General features: G+C 44.5%; 7 protein-coding genes across 7 annotated transcripts; 3 read left to right on the top strand and 4 right to left on the bottom strand.

Annotated features, from left to right (window-relative positions):
• Positions 1-184: 184 nt before the first annotated feature.
• On the bottom strand, positions 185-5,044 carry Bfra_011914 (putative myb and hsa domain protein; the record flags this gene model as incomplete). The annotated part of the gene is made up of 4 exons (XM_037342240.1): positions 185-1,204; positions 1,261-4,654; positions 4,743-4,895; positions 4,983-5,044. 4 exons carry the CDS (start codon positions 5,042-5,044, stop codon positions 185-187), a joined length of 4,629 nt encoding a protein of 1,542 aa, XP_037187898.1.
• A 1,242-nt stretch (positions 5,045-6,286) lies between these two features.
• On the bottom strand, positions 6,287-7,444 carry Bfra_011913 (putative insig domain-containing protein; the record flags this gene model as incomplete). Its single annotated transcript, XM_037342239.1, has 2 exons — positions 6,287-6,718; positions 6,770-7,444. The coding sequence occupies 2 exons, from the start codon at positions 7,442-7,444 to the stop codon at positions 6,287-6,289; spliced, it is 1,107 nt and encodes a 368-aa protein (XP_037187897.1).
• Positions 7,445-10,345: 2,901 nt separating this feature from the next.
• Bfra_011912 (putative wd domain-containing protein) lies at positions 10,346-11,794 on the top strand (the record flags this gene model as incomplete). The annotated part of the gene is made up of 1 exon (XM_037342238.1): positions 10,346-11,794. The coding sequence occupies one exon, from the start codon at positions 10,346-10,348 to the stop codon at positions 11,792-11,794; it is 1,449 nt and encodes a 482-aa protein (XP_037187896.1).
• Positions 11,795-14,582: 2,788 nt separating this feature from the next.
• Positions 14,583-15,177, bottom strand: Bfra_011911sa (uncharacterized protein; the record flags this gene model as incomplete). The annotated part of the gene is made up of 2 exons (XM_037342237.1): positions 14,583-14,797; positions 15,006-15,177. 2 exons carry the CDS (start codon positions 15,175-15,177, stop codon positions 14,583-14,585), a joined length of 387 nt encoding a protein of 128 aa, XP_037187895.1.
• Positions 15,178-16,184: 1,007 nt separating this feature from the next.
• On the top strand, positions 16,185-17,964 carry Bfra_011910 (putative cyclopropane-fatty-acyl-phospholipid synthase protein; the record flags this gene model as incomplete). Its single annotated transcript, XM_037342236.1, has 4 exons — positions 16,185-16,304; positions 16,405-16,891; positions 16,943-17,694; positions 17,746-17,964. 4 exons carry the CDS (start codon positions 16,185-16,187, stop codon positions 17,962-17,964), a joined length of 1,578 nt encoding a protein of 525 aa, XP_037187894.1.
• Positions 17,965-18,543: 579 nt separating this feature from the next.
• On the top strand, positions 18,544-22,984 carry Bfra_011909 (putative actin cytoskeleton-regulatory complex protein pan1 protein; the record flags this gene model as incomplete). Its single annotated transcript, XM_037342235.1, has 3 exons — positions 18,544-19,217; positions 19,270-21,816; positions 21,865-22,984. The coding sequence occupies 3 exons, from the start codon at positions 18,544-18,546 to the stop codon at positions 22,982-22,984; spliced, it is 4,341 nt and encodes a 1,446-aa protein (XP_037187893.1).
• A 627-nt stretch (positions 22,985-23,611) lies between these two features.
• Positions 23,612-24,196, bottom strand: Bfra_011908 (uncharacterized protein; the record flags this gene model as incomplete). The annotated part of the gene is made up of 1 exon (XM_037342234.1): positions 23,612-24,196. One exon carries the CDS (start codon positions 24,194-24,196, stop codon positions 23,612-23,614), a length of 585 nt encoding a protein of 194 aa, XP_037187892.1.
• Positions 24,197-25,047: the final 851 nt, after the last annotated feature.

Raw genomic sequence — 25,047 nt, 5'->3', positions numbered from 1 at the left:
ACTTCTTAATTCAATAAGTCATCTGCTAGCAATGCTAGCAATGCTGAGTGCAAGCTCTTAAACTCTTGCAAGAGCCTAGCAAGATCTATTTATACTTCTACAGTCATCATCCCTTCAAAGACACCTAATAGGGCAAATCAAATCCATACAACGTTTGCTTCGTCGCGACTGATTAATCAATATTTTATTTTACTCCATTTTGTTGCGCCCCATTACCATTCCCTTGCCCTCGATTTTGGTTCACGATGGCTTGCGAGTGCTGCTGCTGCTGCTGCTGCTGCTGTGCTGCCTGTTGTTGTGCCTGCTGAGTAATTAGTCTCTGCTGATGATGATTACTCAACATTTGAGCATACATCTGCGGACTAGCATTCTCGATGCCGATTGGCGGTGGTCGCTGTCCTCCTTGACCATTCATTCCGATGCTGTTGTTACCAGCCGCTGCATTCATAGCGCTGGTTGCTATTCCGCTTGGAGGTTGGACCAAGCCTCGCTGCTGCAAATGCCTGTTGTTAGCATATGCAGCTATATTTTCACCCACCAATTTGTGGATTTCGTTTGGAGACGCGTTGGGATTAGCTTTTTTGACGTTTTGTGCTATCTCACTGAACGGGACATTTGGAGGCAGGCCACCATTAGGAAGTCCAGAAGGTGGCAGGTCTAGCCGAGGGGAGCCTGCTTGAGCTGGAGAAGGCGCTGATATACCAGGAGAACCAGCCATACCATTGATATGGTTGTTATTGTAGGAGTTCATGTTATTGGGCATAAATCCAGGCTGCGTAGGCATGCCATTCATTCGTGGAGGGGAATTTTGCGCCTGTCCTGGATGCGGGCTATTTTGCTGCTGCGCCATGCTCTGCATGTGTTGTTGTTGCCTTTGTTGCAAAGCTGCACGACGAGCGCCATCTGCAAGCTCAGGTGTTAGGGCAGGATTCAATGGCAAGCCTCCCTGCATTTGAGCTTGCGGAACACCATTAGACATTGCTTGTGGGATCCGAAGATTGTTGGGCATCGGTCCAACTCCAGCCATGTGAGGGGGCAAAGGACGAGGCCTGTTCTGTCCAGGAACAGCGAGATGACCGTTTCCGTTGGGTTGTCCAATCGGAGGAACGAGACCGTTCGGAAGAGCTGGACCACGTTGCTGGGGCAAGCCATTAGGGTGAGCCTGCTGCTGCTGAAGTGCATTTCTTTGACGAGCTTGTGCTTCCTATTGCGATGTCAGTACGTTTACATAATTTTGGGCGAAATCTCATGACTACTTACTCTTCTAACCTGTTCCTGTCGTAGCTGGAAGGCAGCCATACTTTTCTTGTATTGCTCCTCTCGGTCATGTTTCAAGCGACTAAATTCTTGAGGAGTCTTGATAGGTGTCCATGTTTGAGGTTGTTCAGCTGGCTTTCTTGCTGCGGCCTGTGCGGCAGTCAATTGCTGCTTTTGAGCGGAGTTCTCGCGTTTCTTCGCTAATCTTCTCATTGCATCGATTAAGCTTAAATGTTTCTGGTTTCTTCGTTTCTCCACACGTTGGGTGGTGGTGGTTCGCTTTCGAGGTGGGACTGGTTGACCATTCACGATGGGTTGCCGGGCAGCTTCAGCAGCCATAACCTGTAGATTTCGCTGGGCTGCCTCCATTCTATTGTTATAGGCCTTGAAGTATGCGGTCTTTTGCATTTCTGCGGGTAGCCCTTCTAATGCTATCCATCGTTCAAAACATTCCCAAGGCGTACGTCTCTCAGCACCTGATGAAAATAGCGATCGGCTTGATAACATGTTGGAAATAAGCGACCAATTGTAAGCATACTCTCGTACATGTCTTTTTAACTCGTCGTCCTCGGCACAAGTCCACTGTGAGCATGAGCGATTCTCAAAGAAGCTTTGTACTGGCATGGGAAATTCTGAAGGTGGCCGGAATTGGTGCCCAGCATGAATGCGGTCGCGGATATGCTTGTTGGCGGGGTCAAACAAACCAATATTGGTTTGTTCGGGTGGTAAAAGAGACTTCTCACGTCTAGATTCGTTCATTTCGGCGTCTTCATCTTCACTGTCTTCTTCATACTCGAATCGGCTCCTCTTTCGCGAGGGGCCTTGAAACTTCAATTCCATTCTACCCTCTACGTACTTACTGATACCGACCGCAGGCCGTCTCCAGAAGCGATCGGGATCAACTTCAGAGGTAGGCAAGTCATTGCAAGGAACACTCAATGGAGCACCATATAAGGGCAATTCCTCTAATAGTTTATCAGTTGCAGGAGATCTACTCAATCCAAAGACAACATCGTCATCCTGAAGACCAAAGATCGCAGTAGGGCTGACAGTATCTATAAGACTGAGGCGAAGTTCATCATCAACATCGTCCATTGGAGAATCAAATTCTGCAGAGGCGATCAGTTCAGGAGTAGAGTGTGAAAGAGATTTACTAGTCTCATCATCCATTTCAATGTCTTTCGAGGCATCAGCCAGGACTAATGCTGGGCGAGTAGCATTTACTTGTAGGATTTTTCGTTCCTCAATGCTAGCTTCAAACCACTCTGCACAAGCATATGCCAAGTTCTTAGCCACTGCCATTTTCCATTTTCGTTCTTCACGAAAATCTGTTCGCATCCATTTCGCTTCTTGAAGTAGGACGTCCCAATGTGTTGTTGGCCGGATGGGTTCTTCGGATCGCTTTGGTTGGCGCAGAGACCATTTAGAAGTATTCTGGAGTCCATATATGCGCTTCAAAATCCTTGTAGTCTGATTCTCAGTTATGGGAACAAAAGCATTCGACGTCGTGATAGTTTTGTGAGCGGTTTGTAGTAGTCCATCCAATGGCGGATAGCCTGTTTTTTGTGTGTTGTGGCTATTGAGATACAAACAAGCAAAGTAATCGTCATAAGGAGATGTCGCATGTGCTGCATGTGAATTGGCGCCCTTAGGCATCAAAGCAGTATCGTTGACTCTGGGACCAGAAGTAGGCTTTTTAGCAAACACGACCGTTGAAAGTCTACTTTGATTCTTTTCCTTTGATTTCTGGAGCAGGCTGCGAGTGGACCCCGGCGTACTTCCTCTCGAAGGCGAGTTAACGGCTGATCCGGTATCAGGCTTGCTAGTAGGACTTCTTGCAGAAGTAGGAGAGGTGTTCGGCGCTGGCGTTTCGCCTAGGATCTCAGATACAGACTTATGTCTGATTGCCCCTGAAGCGACTCTTGTCGTCATACGCTCAATTGGCGCTTGAACAGGAGCGGGTGTTGACGACGATGTTTTGCGTGTTGTAGGAGTAGATGTTGCAGATGGTGGCGTCTTGGCATCGGAGGGCAGCTGCATTGGGGTCTCTTCGATAGAAGCCGGTTCTTTCGCATTCGTGACAGGACCACTATCTAGCGTAGTTTGACTTCCAAATGAATCCTTGACAGTAGCCACATCCAAATCCATAGCGTCGACCGGAGTTTGTCCCTCGCCCTCAGAATCCGGTACTTCGTGTGCTTTAAGAGTCGAACGAACCTTTTCGCTTCGCACTGTTTCATCTGGCAACGAAACATTTGCGTCGTCGCCGGTTCTTTCCACGACAATTTCATTTTCTACACTTTTGTCTTCCTGTGCCAGTGGCTTAGAATCTTCAACACCCTGCGAACTCGATGCTTCAGAATCTGCTATCTCAGGAACCGCAGCAATTTTTGAGCCGGCAGCAGCTTGGTCCTCCATACGAAGTTGAGCATCAGCTGACATTGAATTACTACCCAGTGCCTCAGTACCAGAGAGTTCATTTCGAGTCTTGTGTCTGCTTTTGTCTTCATCTTCCTGAGCAATGTTCTCGCGATTGGACTTTACCTCTGTTGAAGTTTTGGGATCGATCTCATTATCTGGGTTCTCAGCCTCTTCGTACCGAGAATTATCATTCTCAGGACTTGTATCTGCAGAAATATCGTGCCGGGCAGGAGTTGTGGTTGAATGTGCATCTATTGTCGAACTTGGAGAGGAAGGTAAATCCACTGCAATCCTAAGTGAATTTGTGATTGGATGTCTGCCTCTATCCCCTGTGTGCTCGCGTGCCTTCTCAATCTCCTCTATTCGGGCTTCTTGAACCTCTTTCGGTGGTAAATGAGCAGTTGCAGCATGATGATTCTCATCATTCGCGCCGAATATAACTGGCTCTTGCAGGTTCGCAACGTCCTCAGCAGATGGAGCCACTGCTTTCCTTGGATCCACTCCAGGGCTTCCAGGGGGGCTTTCCACTACTCTCTTGATACGGTCGACTTCGAAATTTCTACTGGACAAATCATGCTCTTGATCTTGCTTTTGCGCCGCAGTCGCAGGATGACTAGCTATTTCAGGTACCTCCTCCACCGATGAAATAATGGCTGCAGAAGACTCGGTCAGTGAATCTGTCTGCAAGCTCTTCGAGGGAGATCTACGTATAGAAACTCCAGTCGCCCCTGGTGTTGCCCTAACGTCATTTCCATTTGTCTCGACATTCCGTCCTTCGCTACTATTTTCAATTGGAGTAGTCCCACGGCTCTTTCGTGGTATTGCACCATCGCTTTTGAAATAATGTTCTATCTTATGAGATGCATCTTTGATCGAAAGCTCCTTGCCCGCTTGGCGAGTTGCTGATTTTTGTTTCAAGGAATCGGATCGAAGTTGTCGTCGGGTGGGTAGATTTGATTCATTGAAGGGTCGATCTCTATAAATGATGTCAGTAAAATCTACAGAAATTGTAGAGTGGTTTCAATAAGTTTAAATTTTGTGCATGAGAGAATTATGGTACATACTGTAAGATATCACAAGCCTCGAGAAATTGTGCCTCTGCGGAATTGGTTGGTGGAGCATTGGAGTCTATCCCAAGGATTACAGGTATAGGGCCCTCATTGTCGCAAACTGCGAACAACTCGCGAAGCTTCCTCTTTCTCGACGAATTAATTCGACTACCACGGTTAGTATCATAAAATTAATAGCAAACGATGCAGAAAACGATGCGACATCAATTGACAATATTCAAATAATTAAATTACCTTGCTTCATCTTGCTTTGATCGTAAAAGGCGATTGCGAATGGGCGCTCCAACCTCGCTCATAATATCGCGACCGCGACATCCGTTTTTTAAAAAAACGGATATAGTCCCGATCTTAATGGAAGATTCTGAGATGCTTCAAATAATTAATTAAATGAAAACTGGTGGTTGTGAATTGATAGTAGATGGGTGTTCAAAATTGCTATATCACTGTGTTCAAAAATTGCATGGGAAGGACAATCAAACATTAGGCAATCCGCGATTTTGGGCATTTTAAGCGATTCCCCAAAAGAAGCGTCATAGCCTTTAAAGCATATTTTCTTTCTCCATTAAGTTTACAAGTTTTCTTTTTGAGTTTCGAGTTATGATCAAGTCTTTCGTTCTGGTATTATTGGGGGAAGCCGTTAGATTTTTTAAAGTTATATGTTCAGGTGTTAACAAAATGTTTCGTGGATATCTTTGTGTTGCATCGTAACCGAGGTGAGGTGAGGGTCTTGAGAATGTGAAGTCAGCCATATAAAAATAATTTTGGATTGTATGAGCAGTCATTTAATGACTGTAACAACAATACGATACATATACAGGTGTACCTGGGTAGCTAAATTCTCACATTGGTTTAGTAACCAATCGACATGAGTGCATAGGAGAGATTGAAGTCAACACCTACCTAGATAGTCAAGAACAGCTATCATTGGAACAAGAATCATTTGGTATTACTAATAAATAAGTATTTGGAATTTCCTTGTTCCTTACATGCGTGTTTTTGCGGATGTCGTCTTTTCCACTCCTCCTTAACGCCTGCTATCCCAAAACTTAACATGCCGAAAATCATCGCTGGGTGTTACCTATCAGGTACTGTATATCTTTCCTTCTTCAAAAACTGAACACCGAATCAAGCTAAGGGCCATGCTTCTTTCCTCATCAAGTACTGTTGTTGGCATTCTGTTTCGAGAAGCCATATGCTGGATTCTTTCCCTTCCATTCCAAACTCAAATTCTGGGTCTCATTCGATGTAGTGGCTCTTTACCTCAACACTGCAATTTTGGCGGCGGCTTAATCGAAATCGATTTACAGCCTTGTGCTGCAAATCGAGTTGGACTAGATCATTGTCCCAATGCTCTTTAATATTGCCAAATAATAAGCGCTACTTAGTATTCCTTGAGTACGTAAAACAATGTTCTTTTCTCGAATGAAGACACTGTGAAAAAGTAGGAAAGAGCCGAAAGCTCATTTCATAATGCTTGCCAATTGTTTCCAGTCTCTACATATCCAGGTATTGACCAATGAAATTATTGCTTGGTTGCATTATCGCAATTGTCTTGCAGCTTGCACATGTCCCATTGACTTCCTTCTCGATTGTTCGCTCAAAAACGAGGTCTTTCTTCTGTCGCTGTTGAGCGCTAGCCTTCGTCCAATATTTCCAAAACAAACACAGCTACAAAAGAGAACACTAGCAATCCATATTCCAGCCTCGAGGTTGCCCCTTGTAACTAGTTTCTCGGATTTAGCTTCTGAGTAACCAACCGGTTGATGAGATGCAGTATTGTTCTTCATGGAAGCGGCCGGGCTGGGCATCAAGTCTGAGTTCGAGGCTAGGAGAAGTACACTTCCAGTAGCCCCAACGGCGGCTGAAAATGCGAGTCCAGGTTTGGAGCGGTCAATAAGATACCACAAGACTGGGTTCACAAGGGCAAGGGTTAAGGAAGCTTGCATATCGGATGCCCAAGGTAGTTTGCGCTTAGAAAATGGTTAGTGAAATTGAACACAAAGACTGAAAATAGGACGAACAATAGCAAAAGCAATTCCCATAAAAGCGCCCACGCTTCTGACTGCTAGTATCCAATCCCCTCCAAGGATACCCTGCGAATTTCTGGCATCGATTGCTTCTCCCGAAGGATTACCAGTAGAGGATTCAAAGGGTAATTGCACCTTTTCCTCCCAGAATTTGTCGAACAGTGGTAACAAACTTCCTAATCCTACCCCAGCTATTCCCCAAAATACAAGATATTTCCAATCGTGGCTGGGTTTTATAATTGTCTCGACTTGAAGTGGTGCTAGATGTCGGTCATCATGTAGATGCCTAACAAGTAAACCGTACAACAGTCCTAAACCAAATAATAGCACAGACCGGAAAATCCGGGAATATATAGTAGCCGACGTTGAGGTAGGAGCGTCGGCAAAAGATTGTCTTCGATAGACTGGAGGGCTGCGTGCTCGTCGGGGACTTTCTGCGCCTGTTCCCCAAGGTGTGGACGGCGTCTCGGGTTCAAAGTCACCATGACCAGTCGCCTCATATATTCCTCCCAGAGTAGACGATGTCAAATCGAGAACGGAATGAGTGCGGCTTGGTGCTTCAATGAACTCGGATGAAGGGGTAAAAGAAGGACTTGGAGTTTGGAGGGTAAGAGAATGTGCCTCGAAAGGCCGACGCGGCTTGGGGCGATAGATATGGGGGGCAGCCATTGGGATTTTGTTTTCGTAATAATACTGAGGCGGGTAGCAGTCGAAAATACAATCTTCCCGAGATCTATCAGGTGTAATGAGTAGGAGCTGCTTTCAGTTAACAAGATGTAATATATACTATTAATCGGTGGCCTAATATCCATCTTCGTGTACAACATTGACTGACGTCTGATTGACATGTCTTTGAAGATGGGAAGGGCAATTACCAGGTTTGGGAGAATTACCTGTCGATGTGTTACGAGAACCTCAAATGTGCATGCATTACTTGGTATACCCCAATTAAGCTTCTCAGGGTCAACAATTGACAAAGGAGAGATATAAATAAATGAGATGTATGAGAGGCACTTTCGAAGTACTAGGTGGGCAAGAGAGAAGATATGTATGTTTTGTAATGAAGAAGACAGGAGGATTATGCAGCAAAGTCATAGGTAGATATTCATTTCGCTCACTCATTAATATTTCACATGTCTAAGATGAAATATTTGCCAAGAGATAGGTCGGAGGTCGGGCTGGAGGCACGGGACTTAATTCTAGGTTGATCTACTGGACTAAACTTTATCTGGGGTAAATTCCTTGCATAAAATGTCTTTTTCCCCTCGTTACATGACAGGACACAAGTGATTCGATTTGTTTTAATAATTCATGCGTTTATCATAGGCTCAAGTGTCATGACGGGTGGTTGTCCATTGTCGTGCAACGAAGTTCCCCTCATTGGAATGGGTCGCTCAAATTCATTCATTCATCACCACCACTCAATGGCACATTTTTGATTGGGAAAATGATAAGGTATGGAATTTGAATATCTTCTTGTAACCTATAATGCTGAGAGGAAAATTAGGTAGTGATGATGATGTCACTGATAACGATTGGCAGCCTCATGTTTTTTTTTTTCCTTTTTCTTCTCCAACGTGCATATGGTTTCAAGTGAGACGGCAGGAACTCGACGCTCTGTCGCCTCTCTGATCGGGTCCCTCCAGACCACTGAGATTGTTTTTGATTTCTTGCTATATTTCCAGTGTTCGCAGTAAGTGAGTTGAGAGATGTACTTTCGAGATTGTCTTTTGATATAAAACCCTCTTCTATAGCTTTCACAAACTTACGACTTGAAGCAAAATCTTTTGTCAATACTACGATGTGCACGTGGATGTATGTTAAACAATGGGCTGGATTGATCGACATCAAAAATGGATTTGATGGCTAGATACCCAGCACGCAATAAAATTTGTGGCTCCGACAGGACGGAAAGATCAGAACAGCAACAGCACATGATCTCTCATCTTTTTTCAGTATTCGATACCAAATCTGATAATCATTATTTGAATTCGAGTTTGCATGCCTATCAAAGAGATATGTTCCAAAGCTCTCGACTTGTTATTGATCTCCGGATTTTCTAAGATTAACATGTATGTTGAATTTATTGTTCAAAATCAGAATGTCAGTGTTTCAATGTATGTTTTATGTGAGCCGATTGAATACACGGATTTATATCTCTCTGCAGAGGCTGGCTAGCAAGAAACATAGTCACAGCGGCAAATGCTTTTCTCCATTATTGAGATTCTGTGGCACAGAACCGATGTATTAAATAACTATTATTGACGTGCAGCATCTAATATCTTTGTCGAGAAACAAGTCAGCAAGAAACTCAAGAATAGACTTGGTACAAGAATTCCGCGATCTTCCATCTAAAGCTCTCGGTAGATTGTTGTATGTTGTAGGTTTTAGATACGCAGTGAAACGTATTGGGGCTGAAAGAAGATGCGATTATAGAGTTTGGATTCTATTATGAATTAGGCACGTTTGAGCATTCGCCTGACATACTGAAAAGACCTTTACCGATATTTGAAACATGTAATGCCTCTGTGGGTATATGAGGGAGGCAAGAAGAGCAGTGATATTAGTGAGATATTTCCAAGAGCACTCATATAGAACATCCAGAAAGTTGATGTAGATTTCCAGCAAAATAAACGGTGCAGCACATGAGTATTACTTTGAAATGGCTGGTCGGCCCACCAGTATATGAGAGTAATGGTCAGCCATCACAGAATGAGTATACTTCTATAAGATCTTGATCGGTCATTGCATCGTGCGGAACAGGACTACGTGCTCGGATCTGAGAAGTTGACAGCCATTGTTGCCTGCAGGTTTCTTTGATCAAGGTAAAATATGAGTACCGACAAACATTGAAGATACGGTGCTTTATTTGAATTTGAGAAGACATGGCCAGTTTGTGCGATGCTTCAAGAAGATGTCTGTGGGTATATATGTAAAATAAACTGAACATGAAAGCTTGTGTACCTGAATCGTTGTTCTTTGCCCAGCATGTAAAGGTGTAAAGCCAACGAAGTCCAGTTGTCAATTGCAGATGGCAATCTGTAAGAAAAACACCTTTACTTACCAAACACTTGTTAGCTGTCAAAACTAGAAAAAGCAAGAAAGTTATTTGCTTATGCTTGATACAATTTCATGTTGCCCTTTCACTCCTTGATCATCATTCGATATGGGTGAACTTTCACACGATCGAATTGGAGAGACTTTGCTTGTTGTTTGATCATAATTTGCATCGGTTGCAACTGTCTTCGAGTGTATGCACTGGAGCTCAACAGGCTAAAGAACACATGGACAGCACCGAGAGTTCAAAGTAACGTCGAACGCTTGGGACGCATGTGTTTTTCGTTCCTCTCAAAATATCGAAGAGTTAGGATGGTAAAAGTACTGAGGATTCATTGTCAGGTGACTGTGGCTATATTAAAGCGGCATGCTCTCTTTTAAAAGCGGCCTGCAAGATGTAATTCCCATGTGGTAAATCCCTGCAATAATTTTAACTCTCAAAAGTTCCCAAGAGCTTTTTTCTCGAAAGCTGACTTCTCATCAACCTAACAAAAAAACAACTCAAATCACAAAATGGCAAAGAGAAAGAGAAATACTACTGATTCGGCGCCTGCTGTCGTAGCACCATCAGTACCAACGAAGAAATTGAAGCAAACTGCAACACCGAAGGCCAATTCCTCCAAGCCTACTACTATTCAAATCATTACTGGATCTTACGACCGAGTCCTTCATGGTATCACCACAACAATTCGCTCTGACGATGACGTCCAATTCGCAGATACCTTTCTCTTTAATGCGCATACCTCTGCTATTCGAACTTTAGCACTCTCTCCTCCCTCTGCTCCAGTCCCCAAACAGTCACAAAAAATCATTCTCGCAACCGGCAGTACTGACGAGCGCATAAATCTTTACCACATCTCCGCACACCCTCCATCCAAGATATCAGTTCCTGTAATTCCATCTCTTACAGCCAAGGCCGTTGTGGAGAATCCACAAAATCGCGAACTTGGCTCACTACTTCATCATGCTTCCTCAATCACCGCCCTTTATTTTCCCACTCGAAGTAAGCTGATGAGCTCTGCGGAAGATTCGACAATTGCTGTTACGAGGACAAGAGATTGGAGTCTATTGAGTACTATTAAGGCGCCGATACCGAAAGCCGTGGGTAGACCCAGTGGTGATACGGCTCCGCTTGGGGGACAACCAAGTGGAGTTAACGATTTCGCCGTGCATCCAAGTATGAAACTCATGCTCAGTGTCGGAAAGGGAGAAAAGTCTATGAGATTGTGGAATTTGGTCACAGGAAAGAAGGCGGGTGTGTTGAATTTCGAGAGAGATATGTTAGTCGAGGTCGGGGAAGGGAGATTCAGTAGTGGAGAGGGAAGGAGAGTCGCATGGGGTAATACGAAAGAGGGCGGAGAGGAGTTTTGCGTAGGGTTCGAGAAAGGAATATTGGTTTTCGGGATGGACTGTAAGGTTAGGTGCAAGATCGTACCAACACCAAGGTCCAAAATCCATCAACTGTCTTACGTGCAAGTGGGAGACGACGAAGATTCTCAGGTCTTGGCTGTCTCCACGGAGGATGGAAGAATCCTGTTCTATTCCACAAATACTGGAGACTTAGAGAGTGCAAAAGCTGCCGAAGGCAAAACACAGCCAATACCCGCCGCTAAGCTATTCGCACAACTTGGTGGCAAAGACAGCGGAGTGACTGGACGTATCAAGGATTTCGCCGTCTTGAACATTGGAGAAGGTTCTTCCAGAGACATTCTGATTGTGGCAGCAAGCAGTGATGGCGCTGTCAGACTATACAAGTTATCTGCAGCCAAGGATTTGGCGCAAGTTGGAGAGAAAGTAAACCAGGTCGGAAAACTAATTGGTACATACGAGACCGGAAATCGCGTTACATGTTTGAAAGCGTTTGTTATGTTACCAACTCCTGAAGGGGCAGAGGATGAAGAAATTGAAATAAATGAGGAGGACGAGGAGAGCGCGGATAGTAGTAGCGATGACAGCGAATAAGATACCCTCTGATGAAGGATTTCCATCGATTTTGAGTTTTGTTGTATAATTCTGAGTCTTATTTGCGATTGAGTAATGTGAGAATTCTTACAAGTATGAAGGAAGGGGGGCAGCTTTATCATTTGAGCCTCTGGTTTGTGATGGCAAGTGAAACACGTCCGTCAAAATCTAAGATGAAATCTGGTAAGATTGATCACACATTGCTATTCTTAATCATCATAATGTTGAAGGATGGGTAACTTCTTTAACAAAATGAAGTCTGGCTGCATTTCGATATAAGAGAAACAGTTTCTGAAATCCCATGCCGCTAGATATTATTCCCAGTAGGTATTCGATTCTTGTCATTCAGACTCGCTCAGCTGTAAGACTACTCCGTTCATCCTGATCTACTTGGTATTGTCACCGTTTTGAATTCTCATTATGTATCGATTTCAAAAGATTTCCTCGATCTAATCAAGGTGAGTTTCCGTCAGGATTCTTCGCATTTACATTTATGATATTTTGACTACTAAGTATGGACAGAAGAGGCAGTAGAGACCTACAATAACTATATGTGAGAATAGCTCGTCATCGGGTGATTATTTTTCTTTATGCAGTATTAGAGAACACCTAGGTACCCATACTTCTCTCTACTTCGTAGCACAGTATAAATACTGCGGGCGTGTATGAATCCAATACGATTTCTCTCATCAAAAGTTGTCTAATGCAATATTTCATGGCCTTTCAGGATCTCGGGCACTTGTGTATCGAGTCTCGAATAGCTAGCAATTCAATCATGTGGCAAGGTATTGGATATTTCATCTTCTGGCTAGAATGAGTGGGTAACTATTCTTTTTATTAACGGCAGCTGGCCACAGTATCGTGTACATATGACATCCGAATTTGTAGGTTCGAAAGCTCTAGATAGACGACATGTGAGCGCAATGAGCAATAAGTCGAATCTTGCCGGTCTTTTTGATAATGAGTGGTTTCAATATTTCTTCACTAGAAAGCTAGGCGAGTGTTGGAAAGATGCCAAAAGTGTTACTTTTGGGTGTGTTCACATGTAGAGGTGTTTCAAAGTAAATCGGTCCTGCTAGCTTTCCCTGTAATGGTATCGCATCCGTATGGTTTTGTATATTACAATTGGCCAGTTTGATTTCTTCGTGCCAGGCCAGAATTTAATCTTCACAGCTAAATGGATTGTCAAGTGTCAGATGTACAGACTTAAATTGATTCTCTAAAATTCGCATATAGTATTGGTGTCGATCAGAATATGTGTGTAAGTTCAAACGTCCAGAACCGTAACCTTCTCCCTCCCGCCGTGTGCCGTTCTTAAATTAGTACTATACTCAACCTATACTTGTTATTCTATGAACCGTCGAAAATTCTATATTGAATGCATCCTTCTCCTCCTTCTCCTTCTTTAGGAAAGAGTAGACATAGGCTAGTGGTGAGTGAGTTGAGTATTCAATATGTCTCTGAATAGTAGATAAATGACACTTCTGTTACCTGAAATATGAATTGGACATTCAAGTTTGGCTTGTGATCTGGGGGTTGCGCTAGCTATAGTGTAGAATTTTGTGTATTCAAGAAGCATCTGGTCATCATGGAGATATCGTTTAGTTGCAGGAGAAACGTAGAAGTATTTTTTCGACTTTGATAACATTCGAGATGTGTAGAAACCCGCTCGAATATGGCCTTCCAAATCAATTCGGACCATGCTTCTTCGCTCTCATCACCAATCTCTGCTATACTAAGGAGCCGAGCAAGTACAGCTGTCAATGCAGATCGAGGTGATACACCTCAGACTACAAGTATCGAAATAATATCAGATACTTCGCACGAGAACGCCGATGCTAAACGAGTGATAACTACAGTTGAGTTTCCCACTTGGATAGCAAACCTGCTGCGCGACCTACCCTTGAGATAGTTAAAGATGTTGAACTCTACACCGATTATACTCTTGGAGTGGGCAGAAACTGTGCTTCTAGATCCAAGCTTCAAAGTAGTAAGTACAAGTCAAGTCTCTGACATCAGACCTGCCATATTTGCAGGAGAGTTTGGAAAGAACATTGAGGCGCGGGAAGTGGAAATGTATCTATTACGAACAATCTATCAACGGAGCTAACATGCAGTTTCTGCGTTATATCTTGTCAATACTAGCAACTCCAGAAGGTAGATTGACAAACAGGGAGAATGATATGGTGATGCATAAACAATCTACCTACATAGCGAGCTTGATTGCAGATGAGACACACTTTTGTCAGTTTTTAGAAAATCTGCCTATACTCTACCCCCAGGATGTGAAGCAGCTCTAAATTGAAGTGTTTTCATCATTGATGTAGTCAGTGTTCCACAGATAATTCGACAGAAACGAAGCCGAGACCCAAATCTGTATAACTTATTGTGCTGGATTCCACGCATGCCCAGACTAGAAATAAACAAGCTTTCTACGACATTGTGTGTGGATAATTGCAAGTAAAAGAGAGAAAAATGATTCCCATGTTCAATGTGTTGACAAGAAATCCCGCTGAAGACACAAATCAGGGGAAATACAGTGAGGTTGATACCATTTCAACATTGGAAAGACGGTTACCTTGCATGAGAGATGATAATAAGTCGGGGTCAGTCTGACCCCGATTCTGATTGAATGCCAGATGCCCCAGCCTATAAAATTGCGAAAATCCCGTTTTCTTGAAGATTCAAATCAAAGTGGAGCATTAAGAGTCTGTCATTTGAATTGAAATAAAAAACTTTACCGAAAAATTAGAGCTCCCCCCCTTCTCTCAAAATTATCCTCACAGTCTCAGTTGACCATACCAGCCATCATATGTTCCTTTGGAACAACAGCCTCTAACTCTCTAACTGCTTGCCTAACATTATCGCCATAATCGACTGAGGGACCAGCGCTCCCCATCATCATTGCCATTCGACCGGTTGTGTTGGTGACAATCATATTCAGCATCAGGGTTCGTGCACAAACTTCTTGAAATACTTTCAATGCAGCATTTTCACCTGTGCCTATTGTGAGTGTCAGTGGAATGGTAATACTCGAGGAACCTTTGGCCACGAAATTATCCCAACAATCCAAGGCTTAACAATTGTTTTAATTACGAAACGGGGTTTAGAAATTGAAAGCCTCTAGATATGATATATCAAATGTCTGGCTACGATCTGGACTATTGTAACCCCTATAAAATGCGCCAAACAGAGGGGAAAATATACATACCTGGTGGTCCTGTGCGAAATTGATCGGCATGTTGGAGAAGACGTCCATTTAGAATGTTGTCGTATTCGAGAAGCATGTAGTCACCACGCCTTACAAAATCCCAGAGAAAGAAGAGACTTGGGTTTGGGTTGTGCGAGCTCCAGGAGGGATGTGCTTCTAATTCTCTATGCATGGGTCAGCATTGGCAAAAGAACGTTCGGGAAGGATGGATATACTCTATGATCTTCTCCAAATGGGTCTTAATATCATCTCGGAGTTGAGCTGGGATGGGTGCCGTGATGGATCTTCTCTTTTTCTCGCTAAGTTTTTGAGGTATTTCAAGCGGGAGAAGAGAATGTATGGTTGGAATAACGAATGTAGCTCCCTATTTGTGGTTGTAAAGTATAGGTAATATGATTGACTTCCTTGTTTGGTTATTTGGATATTTTCATGTTTGCATGTTTCCAAAGAAACGCAAAGATCGACAATAAACCTTATAGGTTAAGGATTGACATGAACGTGTCAATCAGTGAATCAAATCCGTACACTTACAACTCATATATGCATGGTAAATATCAGGGTGTATACTCTATGCTCAATTATATCCGCCAATCTACCTAGGTCGGTAGGTGTACTCCAGCCCATCCATTGGCATCAAGGTCAGGATGATATTGCACATCGTGAATTTCACTCTCCATGAAGCCATAGTTGTTTAATGAATGAGTGGTGTGGTGGCACGACTCAATGATTATACAGTATTCAAAACCGTTGATATATTTCATCAAACTCGTTTGGATATATAAACACTTGTTACCAATAACATTCCATCAAACTTATGGAGTGAACGAATAATTGGATCAATTTTGGTTGAATTAAGGGTTGTCCTATCTTCCTACCTACCTGGTACCTACTCACCGGTACGTACCTCCTCAACTCACCATTTCCCCTATTTAAATGAAACATCGGCAGAAGAAGAAAAAACGCCCCGACGATCTGGCCAAAAGTGATCCGTGCGCATTGCTGACCCTCCAATCCAGACTAGTGCCCCTCCACTAGCGTCTCTCAAACTCAACACGCTAAGGTACCGGTAAACGTAACTTTGCTGTATCTTAGTTGTCACCTTCATACCTGGTGAAACTCAATTGTAAAAACATTTTCTCTTTCTCTTTTCTTTATACTGAAGGAAAGTCGAAAGGAAAGATGACTTCCAATCCTCAGAGTACCAATGGCTCTGAGAGCGAATTCGAGTTCATCGAAACCCCAAAAGCTCCCACACCGACCTTTGAAAAGTTCGAGCCATGTGGTGTAAGGACAACAGCCGTAAGTTAATGAAGAAAATTCCAGAATTTCCCCATATCTGTCAACTTAGATTTTGAGTAAACAAGATGGTCAATTGAATCTAACATATCATGGCAATTAGTACCCTGCTATCAAGAATGCTCCTCTGCCTGCAGATGCTTCTGGCAATGATAGTTTCTCAAACACCCTCCTTTTCTCCCTCATTGGTGGTGTCCCTCTATACTTCTCCTGGAAGGTTGGTGGTGGATTCAAGACCACCATCTTCTTTGGTCTCATCACCACTATTCCCATTCTCCTCGCATTCTGGACAGTGTTCTCCAGCTTCTCTCCACGCAAAAATGAGAAGGCCAAGTACCCAGGACGTCCAGTTGAGCATTATCTTACCTTTAAAAACGAAGCCGATAAAATAAAATACAGCGGAAAGAACAAGATTCCTATGGAAACTTTCCACAACATGTACTTCGATGGAGAAGTTGACTTCAACGGTGACGCCCTCGAGGTTCTCGAGTACCGTCACGACTGGGCAAGCTTCAAATTCACAATTAGTCTTTTCAAATATGTCTTCTTCAACTTCGCACCAGAAGTTATCATGCACACTCGCTCCCAGGGTAAGTGGCAGAAGACCTTCCTTTATATGAAAACTACTAACGATGTCACAGATGAGGAACAAGTCCGTGATCACTATGACCGGGGTGACGACTTCTATGGCTGGTTCCTTGGTCCACGAATGATCTATACCTCCGGTGTTATCTCTGACATTAACCGTGAAGAAACTCTGGAGGAATTGCAGGATAACAAACTCGCCATTGTCTGTGAAAAGATTGGTCTTAAGCCTGGTGAGAAGATGTTAGACATTGGTTGTGGATGGGGTACCTTGGCCAAATTCGCCAGTGTTAACTTCGGTGCAAAGGCTACTGGTATCACTCTTGGCCGTAACCAAACTGCCTGGGGTAACAATGGACTTCGCAAAGCTGGTATTCCTGAAGAACAAAGTAAGATTTTGTGCATGGATTACCGTGACATTCCAGTTCCTGAGGGAGGTTATGACAAGATTACATGTCTCGAGATGGCTGAGCACGTTGGTATCCGTCACTTGACAAGCTTCTTGAAGCAATGCCACGATATGCTCGAGGACGACGGAGTCATGTTTCTTCAAGTAGCTGGTTTGAGAAAGACTTGGCAATACGAGGATCTCATCTGGGGTCTTTTCATGAACAGATATATCTTCCCTGGTGCTGACGCTTCTACTCCTCTCAACAACTATATCAACTCTCTCGAAAGCGCTGGATTCGAGGTTAAGGGTGTCGATACTATTGGTGTTCACTACTCAGCAACATTGTGGAGATGGTACAGAAACTGGATGGCCAACAAGGAGAAGGTTGTCGCTAAATACGGTAACAGATGGTTTAGAGTAAGTCTTCATCATGATTGCACAAATGGTCGCACATACTGACAATAACAGATTTGGGAATACTTCCTCGCTTCCTCTACTATTATCTCCCGTCAAGGATCTGCCACCTGTTACCAAATTACCTTGGTAAAGAATCTCAACTCTGTCCACCGTATTGAGGGAATTGCAACACAATTCGGATTGTCTGGCGCACTAGCTGCCGCCAAAGCCGATGTTCAGGCATACCGATCCAGGAAAGCGGCAGGTGGTGAAGATGTCGCCAGCGCATAAATGATTGAATGAATGTATGAACATATTACAATCGGTAATAGGGTTTTGAGAGCCTAATTAAGATATTCAAGTATCTATATATTTCTCGATGGGAATACACAGAGCTAGATGTGTGACTGTATTCGTGGCTATATGTCAAAAGGGGATGAAGAGCCAGACCTCATGTAGAAAAACTTCGAGCTTGTGGTATAATCTAGGTGATGCAAGTACTTGTGTACCTGAATACATGTAGCTTCAATCAATGATTTTTCGCACCAAAATGATTAAAAGTGATTCAAACACACAAACATCTCCAATTAGTGACTTCAATTGACGTTGAAACATCAATGTTGAATGATGATACGATACACATTTATTCAGCCCCTTTAACATTTTGTCGCAAAATCGGTGAAACTTGGGTTGTATGTATTTGTATATTAGAGGTCGCTAAGCCCAGCCTCTATGGTAACAGATTACCTGAGCTTCGTCATTTCGACCCCCGGACCGTGGTATCTTCCACCAACCTCGAACCCATTCCTTCAAATAAATGTCACAAATCTATCTTTCTTCATACCTATTTCTTTTTTGTTCATACTCATAATGTTTTCGGGTTCGAACTCGTACCTTGGTGGTAACACTGGCCGCCAGCCACCACAACAACCGCAACAACAATATGGTGGTTTCCAGCCAAACCAAGGTTTCCAACCACAGCAGACTGGTTTCCAGCCACAACAGACTGGTTTTCAACCTCAACCCACTGGATATGGAAATGCGGCTCCTTTACAACCCAATTTCACAGGTTATCCACTTCAAGCACAGCCTACGGGATATCCTCAGCAATCCCAAGCAGGCTTCCCCGGAGGCCAGCAGCAACAGCAGCAGTTCAGCAATGCTCCCCAACAGCAGAACTTCCAAACGGGAGCTCCTCCAATGCCGCAGATTCCGCAGCAATTCCAGCAGCCTCAACAGACTCAACAAGCTCAACCACCCCCTGCACCTCCTGTGCAGCAACCACAAGCGACCGGATTTGCCGCGATGGCAGATTCATTTAAACCTGCGGCTGCAGAACCATCAAAGCCAAGAGGACGCAGAGCCTCTAAAGGGGGAGCAAAGATACCTAGTATAAGACTTTCCTTTATCACAGCCCAAGATCAAGCAAAGTTCGAAACTCTTTTCAAGTCCGCTGTTGGGGATGGGCAAACACTTTCTGGAGAGAAATCAAGGGATCTTTTACTACGCTCAAAACTAGACGGGAACTCTCTGTCGCAGATATGGTAAGAATCAAACTATTCAATGGATATAATATTGTGCTTATGATTATTATAGGACGCTCGCAGACACTACAAGATCTGGACAGCTACATTTTCCCGAATTCGCATTAGCTATGTACCTCTGTAATCTCAAGCTAGTCGGCAAGCAATTACCATCCGTGCTTCCCGATGTCATCAAAAACGAAGTTTCTAGCATGGTGGATATCATAAATTTCGCTATAGACGATGATGCACCAGCGGCAACGAATGCGCCCAGTTTTGATGGCCGACAAAACACCGCAACACCTCCGACTATCCAACAGCCACAGCCAATGGCGTCTAACTCCGCACTTCTCACTGCGCAAATGACTGGTTACCCTGGACAGCAGAATAACTTTTCGGGTGGATTTCAACCGCAGCAAACAGGTTTCCAAGGTTCAATGCAAACTGGCTTTCCTGGACAGCAAGGAGGATTGCAGCCTCAGCAAACCGGGTACAATCAAATGTCAAATCCTCAAGCAACGGGGTACAATGGACCGCGCCCTCCGATGCCTCCTATGCCATCTAACTATAGTTCTCATTTGTCTCCCGCTCAGACGGGCATGCAAGGCGGAATGATCGCGCCATTGAATAGCCAGCCTACAGGTGTCGATGGCCAATGGGGTTTGGTAAATGCGCCAGCCCCCAATATCGATCTATTACATTCCCGGATGATGCCACAACAAGGTCGAGAACAAGGCAATTTTACTACAGCCGGTATAACAGGCAATGCTGAAATTCCATGGGGAATTACGAAAGAAGAGAAGACCAGATACGATTCAGTTTTCAAAGCTTGGGATGGGTTTGGTAAAGGATTTATTAGCGGTGATGTCGCTATTGAAATTTTTGGGCAGAGTGGTCTCGAGAAGCCCGACCTGGAGCGCGTATGGACCTTGGCAGATCACGGCAACAAAGGAAAGCTTAATATGGATGAATTTGCGGTTGCTATGCATTTGATTTATCGAAAGCTCAATGGATATCCTCTGCCAGCCCAACTACCTCCGGCGCTTATACCCCCTTCCACTCGTAACTTCAATGATTCGATTGGGGCTGTCAAATCTTTACTTCACCAAGAATCCAATTTCCGCAAGAACTCTGGTGCTACTCTTTTGCCACAAAAGACTGGAGTGAGCTACCTCAAAAACCATTCTTTCCGTGGTGACGCTGTTCCAGGTCGCACAGGCCGTAAAGATGCCACAGTATATAAAAACAACGACGATGATGTTGGATATAAATCTAGTGCTCGTCGCAGACTCGGAGCCTCTTCTCCACGACCTTCGTCTCCGGGATCAACAACTTCTAATGATGAACTTTCTCTTGAACAGCTTAGAAAGAAAATCGCGGAGAGACAAGTGATACTAGATGCAATCGATTTCAAGGCCGAAAATGCTGCAGATGAAGATGATGCCCTTGATCGTAAAGATCGCCGTGAAGCTGAGGATCTTTATCGCCGCATTCGTCGTATTCAAGAGGATATTGATGCTCATCCAGATGCATCGTTGCGTAACGTTGATTCCGGCGCCGAGCGTCGTGCTTTGAAAAGACAATTGCAAACATTGACGGATAAGCTTCCAGATATTGCTTCGCGTGTCCGACGAACGGAAAGAAGTATTGCCGATGCCAAGCTTGAACTCTTCCGTCTAAAGGATGCTAAAGCTCACCCTGGAAGTGCCTCTAGCATCGTTGGAACCGGTCCTGGCGGCGCTATCACCGAATCAGATAGACTCAAAGCAAGAGCTAAGGCCATGATGCAACAACGTTCTGCTGCTCTCACCGGTAAGAAGATCGAGACGAGCAATGATGACTTGGATGCGCCGAAACGCCTCGAGGAGGAAAATCTCAAGATCAGAACTGAGAAGGAAAATAATGAGCGTATGGTTCAAGATGTCGAAGAAAGTGTCCGCGATTTTTCACGAGGCCTGGAGGATAGTCTCAAAGATGGTGGTGAGAGCTCGTCCAGTGAGCATGAGAAGAGACGTTGGGAGGATGGGCTAGGTGTTGAGGATGAAGTCAAGGACTTCATTTTCGATTTGCAAAGAAGCAGCAGAAGTGCCAGAGTTCGAACAGATGATCGCAGCAGGGAGGCTCCTCGTACTGAAGCGTCTCATGCTAGCCCTGCTCCAGCGGCTCGTAGCGAAACTCCATCGTCGCAGCCCTCATCTACACCAGCCCCTGCTGGAGGTTCATACTCACAATACAAGACTCCAGAAGACAGAGCAGCTTATATTAAGCAGCAGGCCGAGAAGCGCATGGCTGAGCGTCTAGCTGCTCTTGGCATCAAAGCACCATCTAAATCTGGAGAGACAACACAACAGAGATTAGAGCGTGAAAAGAATGAGCGTGCAGCGAAACTCAGACAAGCAGAAGAGGAAGACGCTAAACGTGAAGCTGAAAGGCAAGCTAGAATTGCCGAAGAGCAGGGTGTACCTCCACCTGCACCTGAGCAACCAAAGGAGACCGCCAAAAAGCCACCTCCGCCTCCTTCAAGGAAGGCCGCAAGAAGTGACGCAAGTGAACGCAAGGCCGAAGAGGAAAGAATCATCAACGAGCAAAAGGCACAAATTACTGCCACAAATGAGCTAGAGTAAGCGAATCTTTTATCTGACATCTTCTACACTGCTAACACTCACAGGGACGACGCTCAACGACAAGAGATTGAGCTTGCAAAGGAACGCGAGGCGGCTCAGGCTCGTATCAAGGCTTTAGAAGACCAAATGAAGGCCGGAAAATTGAAGAAGGAAGAGGAGAAAAAGAAGAGAAAGGCTCTCCAAGCTGAAACCAAACAACAAGAAGCTCGTCTCGCAGCTCAACGCGCAGAAATTGAAGCCGCCCAAGCACGTGAGCGAGAATTGCAACGTCAACTGGAAGCTATTGATGATTCAGATTCATCTGATGATGATGAAGGTCCGGAGCAAGTTACCCCTCAAGCATCAACGCCCACTCAAGGAAGTCAAGAACTTGAGCGCAAAGAACCTTCTCCACCACCTCCTCCGCCTTCAATCCCAGTTGTTGTATCGCCAGTCCCTGCTGCTGCAACAACAACTAGTCTTCCATCACCAACCCCACAAGTAACTAGCCCTATTGTCAGTCCTCCAGTTGATACAGAGACCCGCAATCCTTTCTTGAAGAAAATGGCTCAATCCGGTGACGCACCCACCGCATCTACCGCGTCTAACAATCCATTCCATCGCCTTCCTGCCCAAGAACTTTCAACGCCTGCACCAATTCAAGTTCAACCAACAGGTAACAGACCATCTCGCGTTCGTCCAGAAGAAGATGATTGGGATGTTGTTGGATCTGACAAAGAGGACGATTCCTCTGACGATGAAGGACCTGGTGCAGGTGGCGCGCGTCATTTAGCATCAATCCTTTTCGGAACCATGGCACCTCCTCGTCCCTTGTCATCGATGGGTAACGAAGCTACATCCGCGCCTGAATCTCCTGCTGTAGCATCTCCACCGGCGGCAACCCCTCCACCACCACCACCAGTCCCTAACTTCAATGCTCCACCACCCCCTCCAATGCCATCAGCCGGTGCGCCAGGTGCTCCTCCTCCACCACCACCTCCGCCTCCACCAGGGATGGGTGCTCCACCTCCACCGCCAATGCCTCCAATGGGAGGCGCTCCTGCTCCACCAGCAGGTGGCCGACCAGCTGGTCTCTTGGGTGAAATCCAAATGGGGCGATCGTTGAAAAAGACTCAGACTAAAGACAAGAGTGCAGCTGCTGTTGCTGGAAGGGTCTTGGATTAAGGACCTTTCAATCAATTGAAAAGAGACACGATGAAGTGGAGGTTTGTGATTAGGGAGGCCTGAAAGCATGGATTGTATCATAAACTACTTTTGGTCCATAGTATTGGGCAAGGGGACGTAGATATGGAGGTGCGAAACAGGAAAGATAAGAGACGAGCATAATTTGTAGTCGAAGAAGTAGCAATTTGAAAATATTCGTTCGTTTTGATAATTATCTGATGCTTTTATTGCCAGTGCAAGTCTTGTGGTGTTGCATTTGGAAATGATATTTATTAAGGCCTTGATGTCTATCTTCACATTCTGATTCATCTAGGTCTTATTGTCACAACAGAGCCCATTAGAAATCCTTCCATGAGTTATGCATAACTTATGTAGCTTCGACTAAGAAACTTGAGGATGTCAGGTTGCAGGTAGTGCTAAGACAGGATCATGCCATGCTCGTTAATCCATCCAAAAAAGAGACATGTTGCGTTTGGGATGAATGCAAGGGAATTACAGTACCCTGTGGGGCACTACGCATAATTATTTAACTAATTAAAACTCAGATGTCAGATCTGACCTGCCTTATTCAAACAACCATTCTCTTTCCTCCATTCCAGAGCATTCTTCATGATAATTCCCATAGCCTTAAAATGGAGCTCCAATAGTTTTGTCCCGCAATTCATCCGCCTGTCCATATATCAATTGTTCGCTCGCCCACGCCCTATCTTCTGGATTCATTCTCTCCAGCATCTCCCTAATCCTGGCTTCTGCCTCCTCCTCCATCCTCGCTTGCGACATTTTTTCCGTGTCTCGATGGGATAATGGTATACCTCTGAACGGTCTGGGGAACCCTGGTATATCTTCCATGACCCGCATTTCCAGATCCCCGCACTTTCCAGACTCAAATTCCCCTCCATTGTATACTGAATGAGGCCATATTGTCGGTCTTGATCTGCGTTTGCGATGAAACCAGGAAAATCGCCAGTGCGAAGTTTCTGGGCTCAAGGTCGAATCGTCATCCCTGACAGGATGTAAGAAGCGTTCTGGAACAGGAATTTTCAAGCAGAGGATGAGGAGGAAAGCGACAAATACGCTCACTGAAGCGACTATAACCGGCACGACAACTGCCGAATTGATATCATTCGAGCCAAAAGGTTTCGTAGGTAGTGAGGTATCCGTTGGAGAGGCTGGTACATCGGCGGGAGTAGCGATGGATAGAATATCCGCCATTGTCGAGACATATTGGGAAGCCAAGAGCGAGGCTAAAAATACTAAACGTCGCATCGTGAGATGATGAATCCTTTTGCCTGATTCGAAGGCGCGAGGAACGACATTTGTGCTCTGCGTAAAGTAGCACAGCAAACGAGGCAAACGGAGCAAAAGACTCGAGTGTGAGCGAACACGGATATTTATGGGAACTGGTTGCAGCGCTCCTCGGGAAAGATGGCTAAATGCGAGGGTATTACTTAGTAGGGTCTCATTTGTCTGGAGAAGGAGAGGTCCACACGGAAGACTAGCTGGAAGAGAATTATGATTATTATTTTATCCTGGCTTGGTTCCTTCGCTGCAACCCCCGCAAATACTTCCTTCACCGTACCGTGAAATGCTAATTTTGTGCCACCGTGGTTAGGGATTCCAATCGATGGCGGTAGAGATCTAGCCTATTTGACAAAATATACATTGCTATGCCTCTTTGGTGCAGCAAGTGAACGAGTGGCTTGTGAGATACTGGGTTATTATTTTTGTTGAGTACCATCATACTATTACATCCTAGCTATCGAATGGTTACATTGCATTTTTGATACTCGATAATTAAAGCATCTCTGTACTTAAGATGTTTCTTCTACCTGGACCCCAGTGCTACATCATTATGCTTCTCGTTGCAGGTGTCTCATTTATTGCAGGTACAGCTATATAAGTTTCATCACGATTATACACATAGTATAGCGCTTACTCGAAATCTAGTGAAGATCATATCATCATCAGCTTATGTATCTAGTCAAGTTTTGAGTAGACTAGACTCAATCAATACCTTCATAAGAAGTACTGGGTCCTATTTATCCAGAAATCAAGCACATGGT

Source organism: Botrytis fragariae (genome assembly GCF_013461495.1).
Source record: "Botrytis fragariae strain BVB16 chromosome Unknown tig00000255, whole genome shotgun sequence".
Lineage (NCBI taxonomy): Eukaryota > Fungi > Ascomycota > Leotiomycetes > Helotiales > Sclerotiniaceae > Botrytis > Botrytis fragariae.
The sequence above is the reverse complement of the archived record's forward strand: the minus strand, read 5'-3'. Positions and strand labels throughout refer to the sequence as shown.